Source organism: Lipophrys pholis (genome assembly GCF_963383615.2).
Source record: "Lipophrys pholis genome assembly, chromosome: 11".
In the NCBI taxonomy this organism is placed as follows: Eukaryota; Metazoa; Chordata; class Actinopteri; order Blenniiformes; family Blenniidae; genus Lipophrys; species Lipophrys pholis.
The window spans coordinates 23,993,688-24,009,727 of NC_137631.1; the positions used below are offsets into that span (position 1 = coordinate 23,993,688).

The 16,040-nt window shown below is 39.9% G+C and overlaps 1 protein-coding gene across 4 annotated transcripts in view; it reads right to left on the bottom strand.

The window, feature by feature from the left end:
- Positions 1–13,438, bottom strand: part of cbfb (core-binding factor subunit beta) — a 37,355-nt gene extending 23,917 nt beyond the window's left edge. For 2 of the 4 annotated variants that reach the window (XM_080475956.1, XM_080475955.1), the window contains exons 1-3: positions 12,837–13,438; positions 12,292–12,378; positions 5,193–5,309 (exon numbers count right to left, since the gene is read on the bottom strand). In XM_080475956.1, the coding sequence (XP_080332082.1) occupies positions 5,193–5,309; positions 12,292–12,378; positions 12,837–12,914 (282 nt within the window). In that variant the 5' untranslated portion in view covers positions 12,915–13,438. The remainder of the gene's footprint in view (positions 1–5,192; positions 5,310–12,291; positions 12,379–12,836) is intronic. The other 2 variants (XM_080475953.1, XM_080475954.1) reach the window with 2 other exon arrangements.
- Positions 13,439–16,040: the final 2,602 nt, after the last annotated feature.

Below are 16,040 nucleotides of genomic sequence, written 5' to 3' on the forward strand. Positions count from 1 at the left end.
AAATTGTAAAAAAGTAGATCCAAACACTGTACATGTTATTAAAGTAGTCACTCATATTGTTGCAAATATGAAACAATAACTTTAATCAAAGTTCAAGTGACTGCAGCTGTCTTTGTGCTTTGAGCTTTCTTCTTCCAAATAACAACGCTCTCTCTTTTGGATTAAACACTCTGATTCGCTGAAATTTTGCAATTTATGAATTGAATCAATTTTCTTTCATATTTGAAATTCGTTTTTTTTTGCAGGGCATGAAAACTCTTTGGTGATATATTTGTTAAGAATTGACACAAGTCATTAAATTTTTTCTGTTTCCACTCTTGACAATTTTATAACTTACACATCTGAGCTTCTGTTAGAGCATCTGAAGTGTTTTTTTTTCTAAATTATTTATCTCTGTACTGTGTTCAAAAGCCAAATCTTTTATTGCCATTAAACCCATTGTTTTGACTTTGAGGATTGAAAGTGATTTCAGTCTATCTCACAGCTCGCACTGGCAGATGTCAGCAGTGGATTTCTGCCAACATAAATCTGGGTGTTGACTCGCAGCGCAGCTCTCGGCTGCAGACAGATAAACTTAGAAAGCAGTTTGAGGCATTTAGCAGATACGGAGTCGGACTGTCACATCGTGTTCAAATATGCTCGCACACAATATTCACATATTCTTAGGATTGCAAATGAATGAAAATACTTGTATGTCTCATCTGGTTTTGTACTTCTGTGGCAGCCCCCCAATGGCCAGCACATGGCTGAAGGAAACTTATCTTTTACACTGCCTTTAAAGGTTTCTTTACTTGAGTTAAACAAAAAATAGCAGATGAAGCTTCAACTATTGGCTACTTTGCAGAACGTCGAGATCTGTACATGTACCCTTGACAGGCATTGGTCACCAGCATGGCCTTTTTTAAAAAGTCAAATCCTATGCTATAATCCTATGTAACTCATTTCTGCTACGAGATTATTACTGAAGTTCCAGTGAGATCAAGTAGCTTAAAACAATTGAAAATGTTTCTCTCTCTCCCAATCCCTGACGTTAGCTTCAGCAGCTATTAGTCCACTAATAAACATTAGCTTGCCTTCATTAAGACTGATATACTGCAGAGCGTCGCCACAGTCCCTTTTCTCCTGGAACCTCTGCGCTGGGGTTGTGTGTTTTGTGATGTAGTTCACCGATATAACGCTGTGGCGGCGAGCGACAAGCTAGCAAGTGTACAAAGCGTTGTAGACGGTAAAGCAACCTGAATTTTTGGCCCTGCCACTGGGCGGTGTGTGCTGCTCACTCTTAAATTTAACAGCACTTCTCCAATGAAGACTCCATTTTCTACACCATCATCTGGATCACATGGGGAACTTCTTAGCATTCCCCATGACGTGGAAGAGCAGACCAATCACAACCCTTGTGGTCTGTATGCAATGCGTATTTTGAAAATACTGGATAGGCTTTGCAGCGGTGGTTCAAGAAAACCTTTGAGTATCCTTGGTGTATGGAGTATAGGTTAGGTTTAAGAGGATGTCTCTCCTGTATCTCATATCTAATACTGTATCTCAGTTGTTTCGTCACGTGTTCTTTAATCTGTCTCTTTCAAAGACAATTGTTATGTCAAATTCTGCAGAACTCCCAAGCAAGAGGTAATTGAAAGTATGAGACTGGTAAATACTGACCAATTCAAACATACCAAAAGAGAGCTAAATGAACAGCTAATGTATCATAGCAGTACAATTCCATTTACACTGAATAAGTGAGACAATCCGTAATTATGTAACTCCACTACTTTGGTGGACTTCATTGACTTCCTTGACTGAAAGTCTTCCTTTAATCACATTTTCTGATGTTGTCTTAGAAAATGGTCGCAGGCCACAGTAGTGATAATATAAACACCTACTATTACCACTGCTGCTACGATGCTCCAGTTTGAGTCCACTATAGGGTTAATGCTTGCTAGTTAGCAGCTAACACTAAAATTAACCACCGCCACAGCTGGCTCCCATTAGCCTGTGACGACACACAGAGAGCCAGTACTCTCACACACACACACACACACACGCACACACACACACACACACACACACACACACACACACACACACACACACACACACACACACACACACACACACACACACACACACACACACACACACACACACACACACACACACACACACACACACACACACACACACACACACACACACACACAGTACAGCCGCCAAGTTTAACCTGGCTTTGCTACTCTTTTGGTTTGGCACCATCTGTGCTTGGAAATGAAGGCGGGAAAGAGTGAAAGATGGAGGGATGGAGGGGGGATGGGGGTGGCGAACGGATTAAAGGAGGGTCATACTGAGTAGGGTGGGTGGGATGTGTGGACGTAGACAAAAAAAAAAAAGAAAGGAAAAAAAGCAGGAAGTGGACCAAAGGATGGATGGATGGATGGATGGATGGATGGATGGATGGATGGATGGATGGATGGATGGATGGATGGATGGATGGATGGATGAGACGTTCGGGTGTTTATACAAGAATAACAAGCAGAGGAACAAACTGAAAGGTTAAAAGAAAGAGAATATGGATGGAAAAGAAAAGAAAAGAAAGAAAGGTAGCTTGGTTTGCATGAAAATCATGAGCTCCCGTCTCCTTCTGTTTTCTCCTTCCTCCTTTTTCCTTATCGACTTTGACTAAAGAACGCAAACATTTTTGGCCTCCCTGCTTAATTTGTGTTCAAGTTTCTGGACTCAACTGAATATTTCACAAACAATAAAAAGCCATAATAAGTTTCCAAGACAAACAACTATCCTCAAAGTACCAGCGTGTGTTTGTGTGTGTGTGACAGTAATTACCAGAATAAGTTGCAGTGCAAACAGGATCTCTGCCTTGGCCTGACAGTTGTATTCAACAGGGGGGTCCGGTGGGATCCATGAGGCAGGCACACACACACACACACACACACACACACACACACACACACACACACACACACACACACACACACACACACACACACACACACACACACACACACACACACGCACACACTTCCAAACAATATTTCTTTTAGCAGCTCAAGAAACCGCACGCTGCACTCGCTGCCTCTTCTTTTTTTTTATGTATTTATTTTTCTTATTAAAGGAGAATGTAAATTAACATTACATAAAAGAATGTTTGTTTGTTTTTGTTGGAAAGGAATGAAAAAAAAAAAAACCACCACGGATTAGAATTAACTTTTTGTGACTTGTTATTCTAGTAAAGAACCACATATTCCTCATAGAGCAGAGGGTTTCAACCTTTATAGCTAAAAGACCCATTTTTAACAGACTTTCCACAAATTGAACATGTTTAAATTGAAAAGAATAAAGATAAATGATCTAGTAAGACATTTTTCGACATCTACTAAGACTAGTCATTTTAACAATTTCAGCAGGTTTTGTCGTCTTTTGATGCTGTTTAAGCCATTTTGAGTTGCATTGGCGATTTTAGCTGTTTTAGCTGTTGTTGCTTAGCTGAGTTGTTGTAGTCATGTTTGCCATTTGGCTACTTTAGCCATTTTAGCAATTTTGACCGCTTGGCACTTTTAGCCATTTGAACTCTTTTAGTTGCTTGACTATTCTTTTTTTCTATCTTAATTATCTAATTTAGCTGTGTCAGTTGCTATCATCATTTTAGTCTTTTTCTGTGTTAGCTCTTTTAGCCATTTAGCGCCGTCACCATTAGCTTTTTCGGTTTGCGATGGATAGATAGATAGATAGATAGATAGATAGATAGATAGATAGATAGATAGATAGATAGATAGATAGATAGATAGATAGATAGATAGATAGATAGATAGATAGATAGATAGATAGATAGATAGATAGCTAGATAGATAGATAGATAGATTCATTTTGTATGCGCTACAGGGAGCAACTACCAAGGGGCTAAAGGGCCTCATACAGCTGACTTAAAACAAGACCGTCAGTGTGCTTATCAAAATCTGTTAAACTGAGAAAGAGAGAGCGTTTGTCTGCGGCACCAACGAACGCCTGTGAAACTGCTTTACATTGACGCCTCCTGGCCTCATTAAAACTTCATAGATCTGTGAGCACTGTTAACGTGACAAAGAAGAGGGGATCGTCTTACACAAGCACACACAGACACACACACTTTGCCTTCGTCGTTCCGTCTCTCTCGCTCTGACACTCGACAAGCACACAGGCACACACACTTCATCAGAAGCCCTCTTAATAATTCCTCGTACCTGATAACACAAGCACTCGTGCACACACACACATAAACACACGCATATAGTTCCCACCCGTCGGAGCACTTGTGTTAAATAATTAACAGAGTGAGATTAGTCTGTCAGCCCTGGGCCATGGAGGTCCATCGATTCCCCAAAATGCATTTTTAATGAGCCGCCAGCCAGTATTCATTTCAGCTGGGCAATGTCCGTGGAGGGCCTTCTGACACACACACTCACACACACATTAAGAGTCCACACTTGGGGGCGCCAGGGGAGACAATTAACATACACATAAACATAGCAGGACCACTGTACAGTCTGCGGCACCTTGACAACGGCAGCAAAGTAACTTCTTTTGAACTCTCAAAGTTGTTCCAAGTTTGGCTTTGACGGTACAACAGCAAATACGAGCGAATAAGCTTTTCATTAATTTGATGTTCCTACCCCACCAGTCAACCTTTTAAAGGCTTGAGTTGGCAAACTGTGAAGTTGATCGATCCCTCTAATTTGCTGTTGTGGACCTGCATTTGCTCCGACATCTGAATCAATCTGTACTCCATAGAGACGCGTCGGCCTGAACAACATTTACATGTTAGATACGAACAAACACTACCTGGGTATCCTGATCTGAACGTGCAACCAAGGCCCCCCCTCCCCTCTCCTCTTGTTCCTTGTGTCTGTTGTAAATTTCATTTCTTGAAATTAAAGAGGAACAGAAAGCCAAACAAGCCAAACAGAGATGAATGTATTTCTGCTATTTGCTTCTGTAAAAAGTTGCACAATGTGACGATGGTGTTTGTCAGATGAATCGAGCGCACATGACTAAACAAATGGCAAACATGATTTCAGCTGATGATGAAGTAACAGATTTTGCCAACAGCTCTGTAGATCTCTTAAAAAAGTCAGGTTTTAGCCACATTTCTGACAGCATGTCCTCCTAATGACTGTCAACAGAGGTGCCGCTTTCATTCGTCCTACCTTCCCCGTCTCTCTTTCAAAGTCGACGTATTCCCTCGTGGGAACCTGCCGCTGATCTCCGTGGTAGTTGGCTGGAAAAAACTGGAGGGAGAGGTTGGTACCTGTCGCCACAAAGGCCTGCAGGGAGAGACAACGAGAAAGGGAATGTAAGACGTGAGTAATGAAGGACAAATGTTGTTTGATCCCCCCCAGAAAGACAATCCCAAACCTTGAGTCAAACTGGGATATTTTCAAGAAAAGAGGTGTATGGATGAACTACAAGTGTTGATCTGATATGAAAATCAAAGTTAACACATCAAATAGGATCATCAATCTTCCTGGCTTGCAGGTTGATGGCTTATGATGTAACTAACCAGTTAAAAAAGATTTAAATTATAGAGTTACATAATATAGACTTTAAGTGGGAAGTGGGAAATTTCCAAGTTCCCAGCGCCATTAACACATTGATATCCATGTCAAGTTTTCAACAAGGATATGAGATTATTTACATAAATGAGGCTCAAGATTCTTGATCATCATTGTACAAGAAAATATAAGGAAAGTTAAGTACCCTTATTTGGACAAGCTTCAAATATCACAACAGGTTGTGCAATATAATCATAAATAAGAAGAAAATTAAATTGGGACATAAACAATAATGTGCTTCCATACTTTCGCATTCACACAGAACAACTGGTATCAGCATTTATAATACTCACAAATAAGCATTTGCTGCATCCCATTAATGTATATCTAATGTCTAAGGTATATGGAACACGAATTGGGATAATCAGTGGATATATTGTAACATGTAAATACAATTACAGGAAATCGTGGATTTATATTATACTCATATGTTTATGAGTTAAGTGTATATTTATTTATAGTCTTGTGTAATACATGAATATTAAACAATGCATAATCGTGATGGATAGTGATATACATATAAATGATAGTTATCATATAAAAAAGTTAGGATTAAAGATTTGTATACTTCTTCCTACTCCCTTTTCAAACAGGGTATGTTAGGATTTGACCGTTTCTTTTCTTTATCGCTATCTCCTCCATTTTGTATATAGCGTACATAACAAAGACAACATATCTTTTTTTGTTATATACTTGTTTGAAGGATAGAACTGGATTTTTACCTCTTTACAAGTTATAATTACACGGAGACAGAAAATCACACAAACTGAATAAGTGCTATGGACTCTTTATATTCATGGAGAGGAGGAAGTGTGATGTTGGTTTGTTCCCATTCAAAACGGAAGTCCAATGAGGTCAGAAAACAAAGCAAAAAGAAGAGTTAGAAGAGGCTAAAAACACACAAAAGAATAATTATTTCATATTAAGTGTTTAAGATAAGACCATTCCACTGATTTTAAATGATAAGGGTTTCTTTTCTTTTTCTTTTTTAACAAAGTTGCACATTTCAGCCTCATTATTACAGTACAGACTTGTAAAGAAGTCCAACTGAGAATTTTTGGCCCTGATCTTAAATGTAATGATACTTTGGCGATTCATTACTTAGATTTCATTTGTACGTTGATGTGCAAGGTGGTTTTGTGACATTCAAAATAACGTGATTTGTTCTTCACTTATTCCTCAATGTTCATGATCTCCTGGATGTCCTCTGTGTGTGTGAAACAGTGCCGAACTGAACAGTAAAGGATCTGAAGTATAGTGAACCTAACAGAGACCACATCTCATTTCAAATGATCCTGTTTGTTGTGCAGCTCTGCTACAGCAGCGTCTGAAATATCATGTGGAGACAGCAGGACGTATCGCATATCCAATGGCTTTAAAGCTTCACGTGGTCACAGATCAGATTTTTAGACCTTCTCCGCGGTTTACTGGACACAGCATGCGGATCACAGTTCTTGTGAGTTATGGATCGCAGTGCATTTATAAAGTCATCTACACTGTTGATTGGACTACGGGAGCCTTTGTAGCTCAAAGTTGTGGCATACGTGGGGCATTCAGACGTTACATTCACTCCAGAGCTGGACTGACGCGTCATCAGTGAATCCGTACGCCTCGGCTTCTTTATTTCTTTTTCAATTGAAGGAAGCGCTGACGCTTCCGCCTCATAAAACGCTGGTGTTGCAGATTTTGCAAACTGGACTGTTTCACTGTTGCATGGCCGTTTAAGGTATGTGGAAAATAGCGGTCAATACTGCCAGCCCGATAGAACAAAGGTTATGACAGCCTGAATCACAAGGTGAGAAATGAGGACAGACCCAACGGTTACTGGTAAAAAAAAAAAAAGTGTTTTGAGTCATTCAAAAGCCTCACAGCATAACCGCCCAAGTGATATATTTTAGAGTAAGGTTTTCAAATAAGAAGAAAAACACATTTTTCAGAAAATCTGTAAGTTGACCAAAATATGACTCTGTCAATTATGTTAGGAAGCTAATAAATCACAGCTCCAAATTTCCTGAGAACTTTGTTGAATCAAAATGATATGGTGGATTACAGGCCTCTTTTTAAAGAAAAAGTAGCAGGTACAGGCATTTCACCACGAGCTGCTATGGGCTTGTAGATCAGCTCTCATTTGTTGCTCTCGCCCTTTTCTTTCTAACTTTCGTCAAACACTTTGATGAGGTTTCTTCTTGTTAAAAGGTTTTTTTTTCCTTTTTACCGTCACCTGTCGGATGACTGTCACCCATGTTGGACCTTTCCTGTAAAAGTGCCATGAGATGGTAAAGGTGTAATCAGCACGAGTTAATTATGAAAGCCTGGATTGAGCTATGAATCTTAAATGTGTAATTTGTGTCTGATGAAGTTCTGACAGATCAAAGCGGGTCGCCGTCGTCTCTCTACGGGCCTCTCGCGTGTTCCTTCGTGGTTAAACCGCGCTCTTCTCAGAACAAAAGCACAAAGTGAACTGCTGGCTCGCTCTCCTCGCATACATATAATCACATTATTCTGCAGTTTTCCACATTTTTTTGATTTCTGTAAAACGGCTCCTTGCTCTAATGGGATGCTTTCCTCTCCAGACGCGCATGCAAAAACACTGAAACACAAATAAAATTAAAATCAATAGAATGCATTTCTCTGCTGCAGCCCGAAAGCAATGAATTACATAGAGGCAGAAAATCAGGTTAAAAAATGTTTCTTTTTTTTTTTTTTTAAATGTGTATCTGCTCTTTCTGTGTGTGTCTATTGTCTTTGTGTGCGTGTGCGCTGAGACGGATCAATACTAAGGGCATTAGGGATGCGACTGAAGCTGGAAGCATATGAATTATGCACCCTGTCAAACCTGTCCCTCATCAGCCAGAGAGGGAACCAGAAGAAGGAAAAAAAGCTGAATGGAAGAGAAGAAGGACAGAGCAAGAGAGAGAGAGAGAAGGAGAGAGAGAGAGCGAGAGAGAGAGAGAGAAACAAGAGGGAGGGAAAAGCTCAAAGAACACCCGAGTCATCATTTCTGCTGTATTTGAAGTATTGAATTACAACCATCTGATACTAATTTGCTGGCTACTACTGCTCGGAGGAAGAAAAAAAAAAAAGAAAGGAGGGAAGGGGAGGGGAGGCTAAGAGGGGAAAGAGATGGGAAGTTGTGAGACAAAGAAAGAGAAAGAAAAAGAGAGGGAAACAGAGACAAATGAATGGAACGTAATAGTAAAAACAGTGTGGTGAATATACAAAAAGGCAAAGCAGAAAAACAAAACAGGAGCAAATAAAATGACATATAAAAGGTGTATAAACAGAGATAAACAGAGGGAGAGAGAGAGAGAGAGAGAGAGAGAGAGAGAGCAGTCAGGCCTGCATGAAAATCAATAGTAGTTTAGAAAGCGACTCATCTCTAATGAGCTGAGCTGAAGATAATTTACTTTGAATTATTGTCCCATTTATCAGATCAATCTGGAACATTTTAGAGTCGCTATCTGATTCAAGACACACATCTCTGCATGTGTGTGTGTGTGCATGCGCAGTGCTTTCAAACTCATAGAAATGTACACCTTCCTAGATTTGATTCATATTAAAATATGATGTATGAAGAGAGTAGCTCCTTGATTCCCATTAGTATAATGATCTATAATTATGTATTTTTTTTAATATATCCTTTAGAAAAATAGGCAACTGGTCTGACTAAACCATGAAAAGTTGTCTGTCTCTGCCCTCTTTACGGCATTATCTTGTGTATTCATCTCTCATTTAAAAATAAACAAACATTTGATGGGAAATGACAAGAGTGGTCAAATAAGTATTGCATTTAAAATCATACAAACCAAGTCAAAGTGAAGTCAGTTTTTCATTTCTGTCAAAATTAACTTTATTAGTTTTGTTTAAAGACATTGTGCAAGTGGAAAAAGACATTTGAAGACACCTCTACTTGGTTTGGTAAATTGATTCTTCTGTCTTTATCTTTCTTATGCTTTGATAATATTCTCTTGATGGTGCTTTACTGAAGATATGCACAAAAACGGACAGGAAATAGAAATAGCTTCGTGTTTAAGTTTCGCGTGTTTTCTCGCTCTTAAACAAGCTGCAATGTGACTTCAAATGTATTTTTAACTCGTGCTTGATGGAAACTGACACAAAACTTTATTCTTTCACTTGGAAAAGTGTAAAAATGCGAAAAATGAAGTGACGCATCTCAAAGAAGACACAATAAATCAGTCAAAGTTCACAGTTTGTTTTCAAGCGACCTGCGTCGGCCATAAAAAGCGATCCTTGACGGCACATTTGCGTCTAATACTTGTTCACACCGACCATGAAAATAGCAAGAGGTCTTTAGCGGCGTCTGGCTGATAGATAAATCAGCAGCATGAGCTCACAGCTGCAGTCCAAGCATTAAAACCACGGCCATCAATTCTCTCAGCAGAGGAGGCTTATAAATACAGCCAGGACAGACGGACGCATCACGTCCCACTAAAAGAAGGGAGATGCAAACAGCCCCCACCCCCCCCGCCGCCCCGTCCTGTGATGATGACGGCATGTTTGTGAAAAATACCTCCAGGATGACTAAGACGGTAGACTGAGTATCGCGTTTGGGTGTGTGTGTGTGTGTGTGTGTGTGTGTGTCTGTGCTCAAAGCCTGAGCTCACCTCCAGAGGACTACGGCGTTTTCTTCAAAACTAATTACATAATGACAATATCAACGTGTCAGGACTCGCTTTCAAGTTATAAACTACTCATCACAGGAGCAGTGCTCTGTAGTTTTGAAAGAAAACAGAAAACAAAAGGTCAGGCGGGTTTAGAGACGACTTTCATCTCCGAGCTGAAAGAAAAACATAAAAAAAAATTCGCATTTAAGTGGACCTTTTTATTACACGCATTGTTTTTTAATAATGGTTTTAGTTTGGCACTGACATTCATCACAGAGATTGGTATTCATTCTTTTTTTTTTACTTGTTCATTCATGATTCATGTGAAAAGCCTTGAATGTCGATATAAAATACAATTTCACACAAAGCACTACAGAGTAATAAACAATTAATTGTACAATCATAAAATACCTGATCAAGATTAAAATTTTTAGTTCTTTATTGATGAAAATACATTTAGTCGTTTATACCTTTGATTTCTAATAGAGGATTTAGTCTAAATAGTAAACGAGAGGCCGTTTTAACTCTGAGATACTGTTTGTATTTCATGTATTCACAGTATGTTGCCGCTCAAGAGGTCCTTCAAAGTAACACAATACATAATTGTAATGTATAAATGGCCAATCTGACATAATAAACTGAGAATAAACCCTTAATAACTGTTTTAAAGAGCAGGGAAAGACTATTTTTCAGGTTTTACGATACTCGTTTCTGGTGGAATATGTATTTTTGCCTACTTTACATGAAAACATAACTGCTGATTGTCAAATTGAGCACTACTAAAGAAACATTCCCCTTGATTTGACCCACACTAGCTGGTATTGCATCCTTCTCATCACAAAAAGGCTCAGTTTTGACGCAGATTTACCTCAGTACATAAACAAGTTGTTGTACTACTTGAAATGTTCGCAAAAAGGAAAATGACCTCTATTTCTGTGCATTTTGTGTCAATTCTTGAAAGGTTATTTAACTTTAGAGTTAAAGAATGACATTTAGGGTATTTTCTAATTGTGCCAAATGTCAAAATTGCCCAGTTTTCACCATCACTAGATAAGAGTTTTAACACAGTCGTATTACAGTTTCCTTTAGGGAGGCACCCATCTCAAAACTGGATGTTCGACTTGATGCATCTGAAGGCAGAGAGGAGTGCGGTCTGGAAAATGAGACGGTAGATTCAGCACAAACTATCTCTGTCGCATCTCCGTAAAAACTTATTAAGAAGAAAGTCATTTTGTGCAACAAAGTCCAATAAAAGGCTACAACTAACTACCAAGAACAAATCTGACAAGGAAGATATGAATATTTCAATTTCAGGTGAATCTGAAAAATAAATGTTTTTGTATTTATTAAAGATAATGTCATTGTGAAGGATAACAAAATACCTTTCCTATTCAATTTAAAGGTACAATTGTGTATCTAAAACAGCATGTTAAGTTGTTGAAACTTGACGGTTTTGTTATATAAATGAGAGGTAAAAAATGCCGATTCAAACCCTTTTTGATAACAGCATGCTACAGTTTACTGTATTTACTATCATGACTGCTGAACTCACTTCATGTTAACAGCTCCCAACATGAGACAAGGTGTTGGCTTTAAGTGACCAGTCCCAGGCCCCTGATGACAGCTTTAACAGTGTTCGTTATTACCCTGTGTGATAACGCATGTTGATGTGCACTTCTGAGACAATGATGCCTGCAGCTGCAGCATGTAGAGGGGGTAAAAAAAAAAGAAAAAGAAGAAGAAGTCTGCGAGTGAAGTTAAGCCTGGTGGGTCTGCATGTCTGATAACATGTCTACTTCCTGGTGCTGGGTCACATCAATACATCTGCACACACATGTCTCATGCATGCAAAACTAAAAGGAACCGATCATTTCAAACTTTTACAGAACATTTTATTCTGGGATTTCCCCTAAAATCCCTTTTCTCGGAGGCTAAATTAAATTATGTCTGTTTAGTAATTTACTGGTAAACTTGACCTTTATATTTCTTTTCTTCTCTGAATCAGTCCTGAGTGCCACATCCATCCTGTTGGTCTGAACAGGACAATAAATTCTTAGTTTTGTACTCACTATTTCTGAGCGTCCATCCCTGCAGGCGTTCTGGAAGCGAGCTTGTCTCTCATCATGAGGTCGGTCTCTGAATCCAGTATATTTAATCTATTTAAAAAAAGAAGAAGAAAGTAATCACCAAGATGCCCCGTGCTTGATTTATACAACACTTCAAACAAGGATACGTGAGAATGAAAAGTTATAATTTAAATCGTGATTTATGGGAAAACACAACTATTGAAAAAAACGTGACAAATAAAATAAATGCAAGAAGTTAAATAGCACGCTGACAAACACAAACAAACATGAAGTAGGAGTATGAATGAAACTCAAATACAAAGAGCTCCATATGAGTGAAAGCACTTTTTGGGGGAAAGCATCTCTGCAGGCTGCCGCTTCATGATCCATTTCATTTCACTAAGCAGTTTAACAAAGATGTAAAGTCAGGCTTTAAACGGTTCAGCCCGTCGGCAGGCTTTTTCTCCACGAACAAGCCTTTACTTCTGTCTTTATTTCCGCCGTCTAACAGAAAGGATCCAGTGTGTGTGGAGCCGCCGCAGACTCACCTCACACTCTCTGCTCAACTTGCGGAAAAACTCCTCATTCTCAAACTTGCTCCTCTGGTCCGGGACTACCCTCGGCATCTTGACTTCCCACTTGCTTACCCTCTTATTTTTTTCTTCTTCTTTAATTATTATTATCCAGCAGACTAAAAGTTGTGTGCGCAGCCGTCCGTCCCTCACTCTGTTACTCTCTCTCCCTCTCTCTCTCTTTCACTCACTCCTCTTCCGTGTCTGCGTTTTTTCTTCCCTGTGTGAAGCAATGTGCTCTCTCTCTCTCTCTCTCTCTCTCTCTCTCTCTCTCTCTCTCTCTCTCTCTCTCTCTCTCTCTCTCTCCCCCTCCCTCTCTTTGACTGTGTGATTGTGACTGCTGACCCTATAATGATGATCTGCCTGTGGCTGCGGCTCCTGCGCGCTCCGGGTCGCCTCCTGGCTCCAAATGGCTCTTATTAACTGACCCGCAGCGATAACGCTCAACCTGAATCTCTCTCTTTCTCTCTCTCCCTCTCTTCTGTACCTCCCCTCGCTCACCCCTTAAATGCGTCTGATCTCAAGCAAGCCCCAAGTCTACCTGCAACTTCTTCAAAGTGCTCCTCCTCCGTGGACCTGCGCATTTTCCGTGCGTAAAAATGGCTTTAACGCACAACGAGCGCAAAAGGAAAACGAAAGGTTTTAACCAGCAATTCAATCCATGTGACGATGCATACATTAGTCTATGATGTGTTTCCTCCTGTTAAACCTTTAAACTTGATGTCATAAGTGGCGTAATTTTTTATTTTATTTTATTTTTGGGCACAATAGCGCATCAGCGTTATTCAACTTTAGAACACTTTCTACTGTTGTAGTAAAACGAGTCGTGGTCTTGTTTTTCTTTAAGTAACCAATACGTAAAAGGGCAGGAAAATCGTATATCTGTGACGCGACCACACAGAAGTTTAATAATATTTTGGGAAAAAAACTTTTCTCACAATGAGCGCAACAGTAAGAATGTTCAGGATTACGACGCTGTGAGGAGTACCTGAAGGCATCAACAGTCTACTTCCTGGCTCCATCGAGTCGCTCTTGTGACTGTACACCCAAAATACCCCCCTCCTTCCCTCCCCCCTCCCCTCACCCCCTCCTCCTCCCATCCACACCCCGCTCACACCTCCACTCCCCCCCATTCACAATAATAATAATACTACTACACACGCTACTCGGGACTGACATGGCGCATGCGCACAAATGGGTGAGTGGGGGTGGGGGTCCCCAACCGCAGCAACTTCTTTATTGGATCCTTATGTGAGAAGTGGAGAAAGAGAGGGGGAGACAACATGCAGTGGAGGTTTTTGTTAAAAGAAAAAGAAAAAGAAGTCCAACAATAATCCAGAAATCCTCCAGAACAAACACAGATTATGTAACTCCAGACATGATGGGTGACTTCAGCTCTGCATTCAGACATATACAGCTTGTACTCATAAAAACACCCAGGCAGGTATTGTGCAACGGCTTGTAAGAGATCTGATGAAACCTAAAGAAAGATATTTTCCATGGCAAAGAAATCAGATTAAATCCCCTGAAAACCGCCACCAGCCCTTTAGATTTTATTGATTTATTCCCTAAATCCTTTCTAGGCTCACAGGCATTTTAAAGTAAATAAATGGGTTTTTATGTATTAACTTTCTGTCGCATGACACTATATTGACCCAGATAGTACAACAATAACTTTAATAATAGAGGGCCTACTTTATTTCAGTAGTTATGATACAGCTTTGCCTATTGGTAATTTAATTACGCAAGTTTTATAGAATATTGTGAACGCATTAAAGTATCCATCCATGTTCTGTCCCGCAACTTATTATGAACAAAGACAGGCTATGCCGTAAAGAGTTCAGCAGTCCAGCAAGACAGACAACACACTGATATTCACATGTACGGGCAATTTAGAGTCGTGGAATAACCCTGGGTGTATGTTTTCATACTGTGGGCGTAAACCAGAGTAGCTGGAGAAACATGCAAACTGCAGTTATCTGCTGCTGCTGAATGAAACAGTTTTCTGGTGCTTTGCCGAAGACAGTGCAGACAAGACTTCTTGTTATGTACAAACTTATGGGACTTTTTTGTTGTACCATGTTATACATATCTAGAAGAGGAAGCGGTGCAGCGCTCTGATTGGTTGGACTGTTTCATATCCGGCAAGGAAATATATCCACGGAGTGTGTGAGGAGCTACCGACTCCGTTCTGTTGCGTTAAACTGAGTCCAGACTCAGTTTCTGTTATCACACAGGCATAAATCCTAACTGAAGCAAGACTTGTGTTGTGCAGTGGTTAGAGAGAGAAGCTCCAGGTTTGAATCCCGGCCTTTCAAGTGCAGAGTTTGCATGTTCTTCATGCACCTTAAATTAGTTTTATCCGGCTTTCCCTCATGAACCAAAAACAATCCTTCCACCTATACTGGTGTATTAAATTCAGCATTGTGTGAGGCTGGTACTGATTCTAGTGAACCTTGTTTGAAGGCAGGTCACACCCTGGAGGAGACACACAGTCAGTCAAGAGTCAAATCCATTTTTTTTTTTTCCACTTAATCCAGTGATATTCTCACTGTGACCGCCACACCACCGGGCAGCCCCACAAAAATAGCATGTTAGGTTAATAAGTGAGTGGAATTTGGCTGAAGGTATTTTTTTTTTGTATGAACTCTTTTCTCTTGCGCTGCTTGAAATAAGCTGCAACCACTGCAGCATAACTTGGATAAAGTGGGTGCGTAAAGATAAATAAATGAATAAGTTAATAGGAACATATACAGTTACATGTCCACAGATAGTAGTTGGTGAGTTATCTCAGGACTCTCCAAGTCATTGTGTGATCGAATGTAAAAAAAAAAAAGAAGAAGAATTTACCAGGAGCCTCTGGATGAGATAACAACCTGCTGCACCAGCTGAGCAACAGCAGCCTAATCCGGTTGAGGTCAATACACCAACATGCAAATTAGCTGCATAACAATCCCAGAAGGCTTTGTGCAACAGTGAGGGGAAAACACTTTTGCACTCTGTGTGGCAAGGTGGTGAAAAACAAGCAAATGCCAGTTCTGTTGAACTTATTTTCCACCGAGAAGCAAAAAGTAACTGTCCGTGATCCTGCTTTCTATGTTTTCATAAACTCTATTCAACTTGCTGTGACGCGGACGCATCGTCTGTTGTAAGAGCTACGTCTGGGAACATCTTGCATGA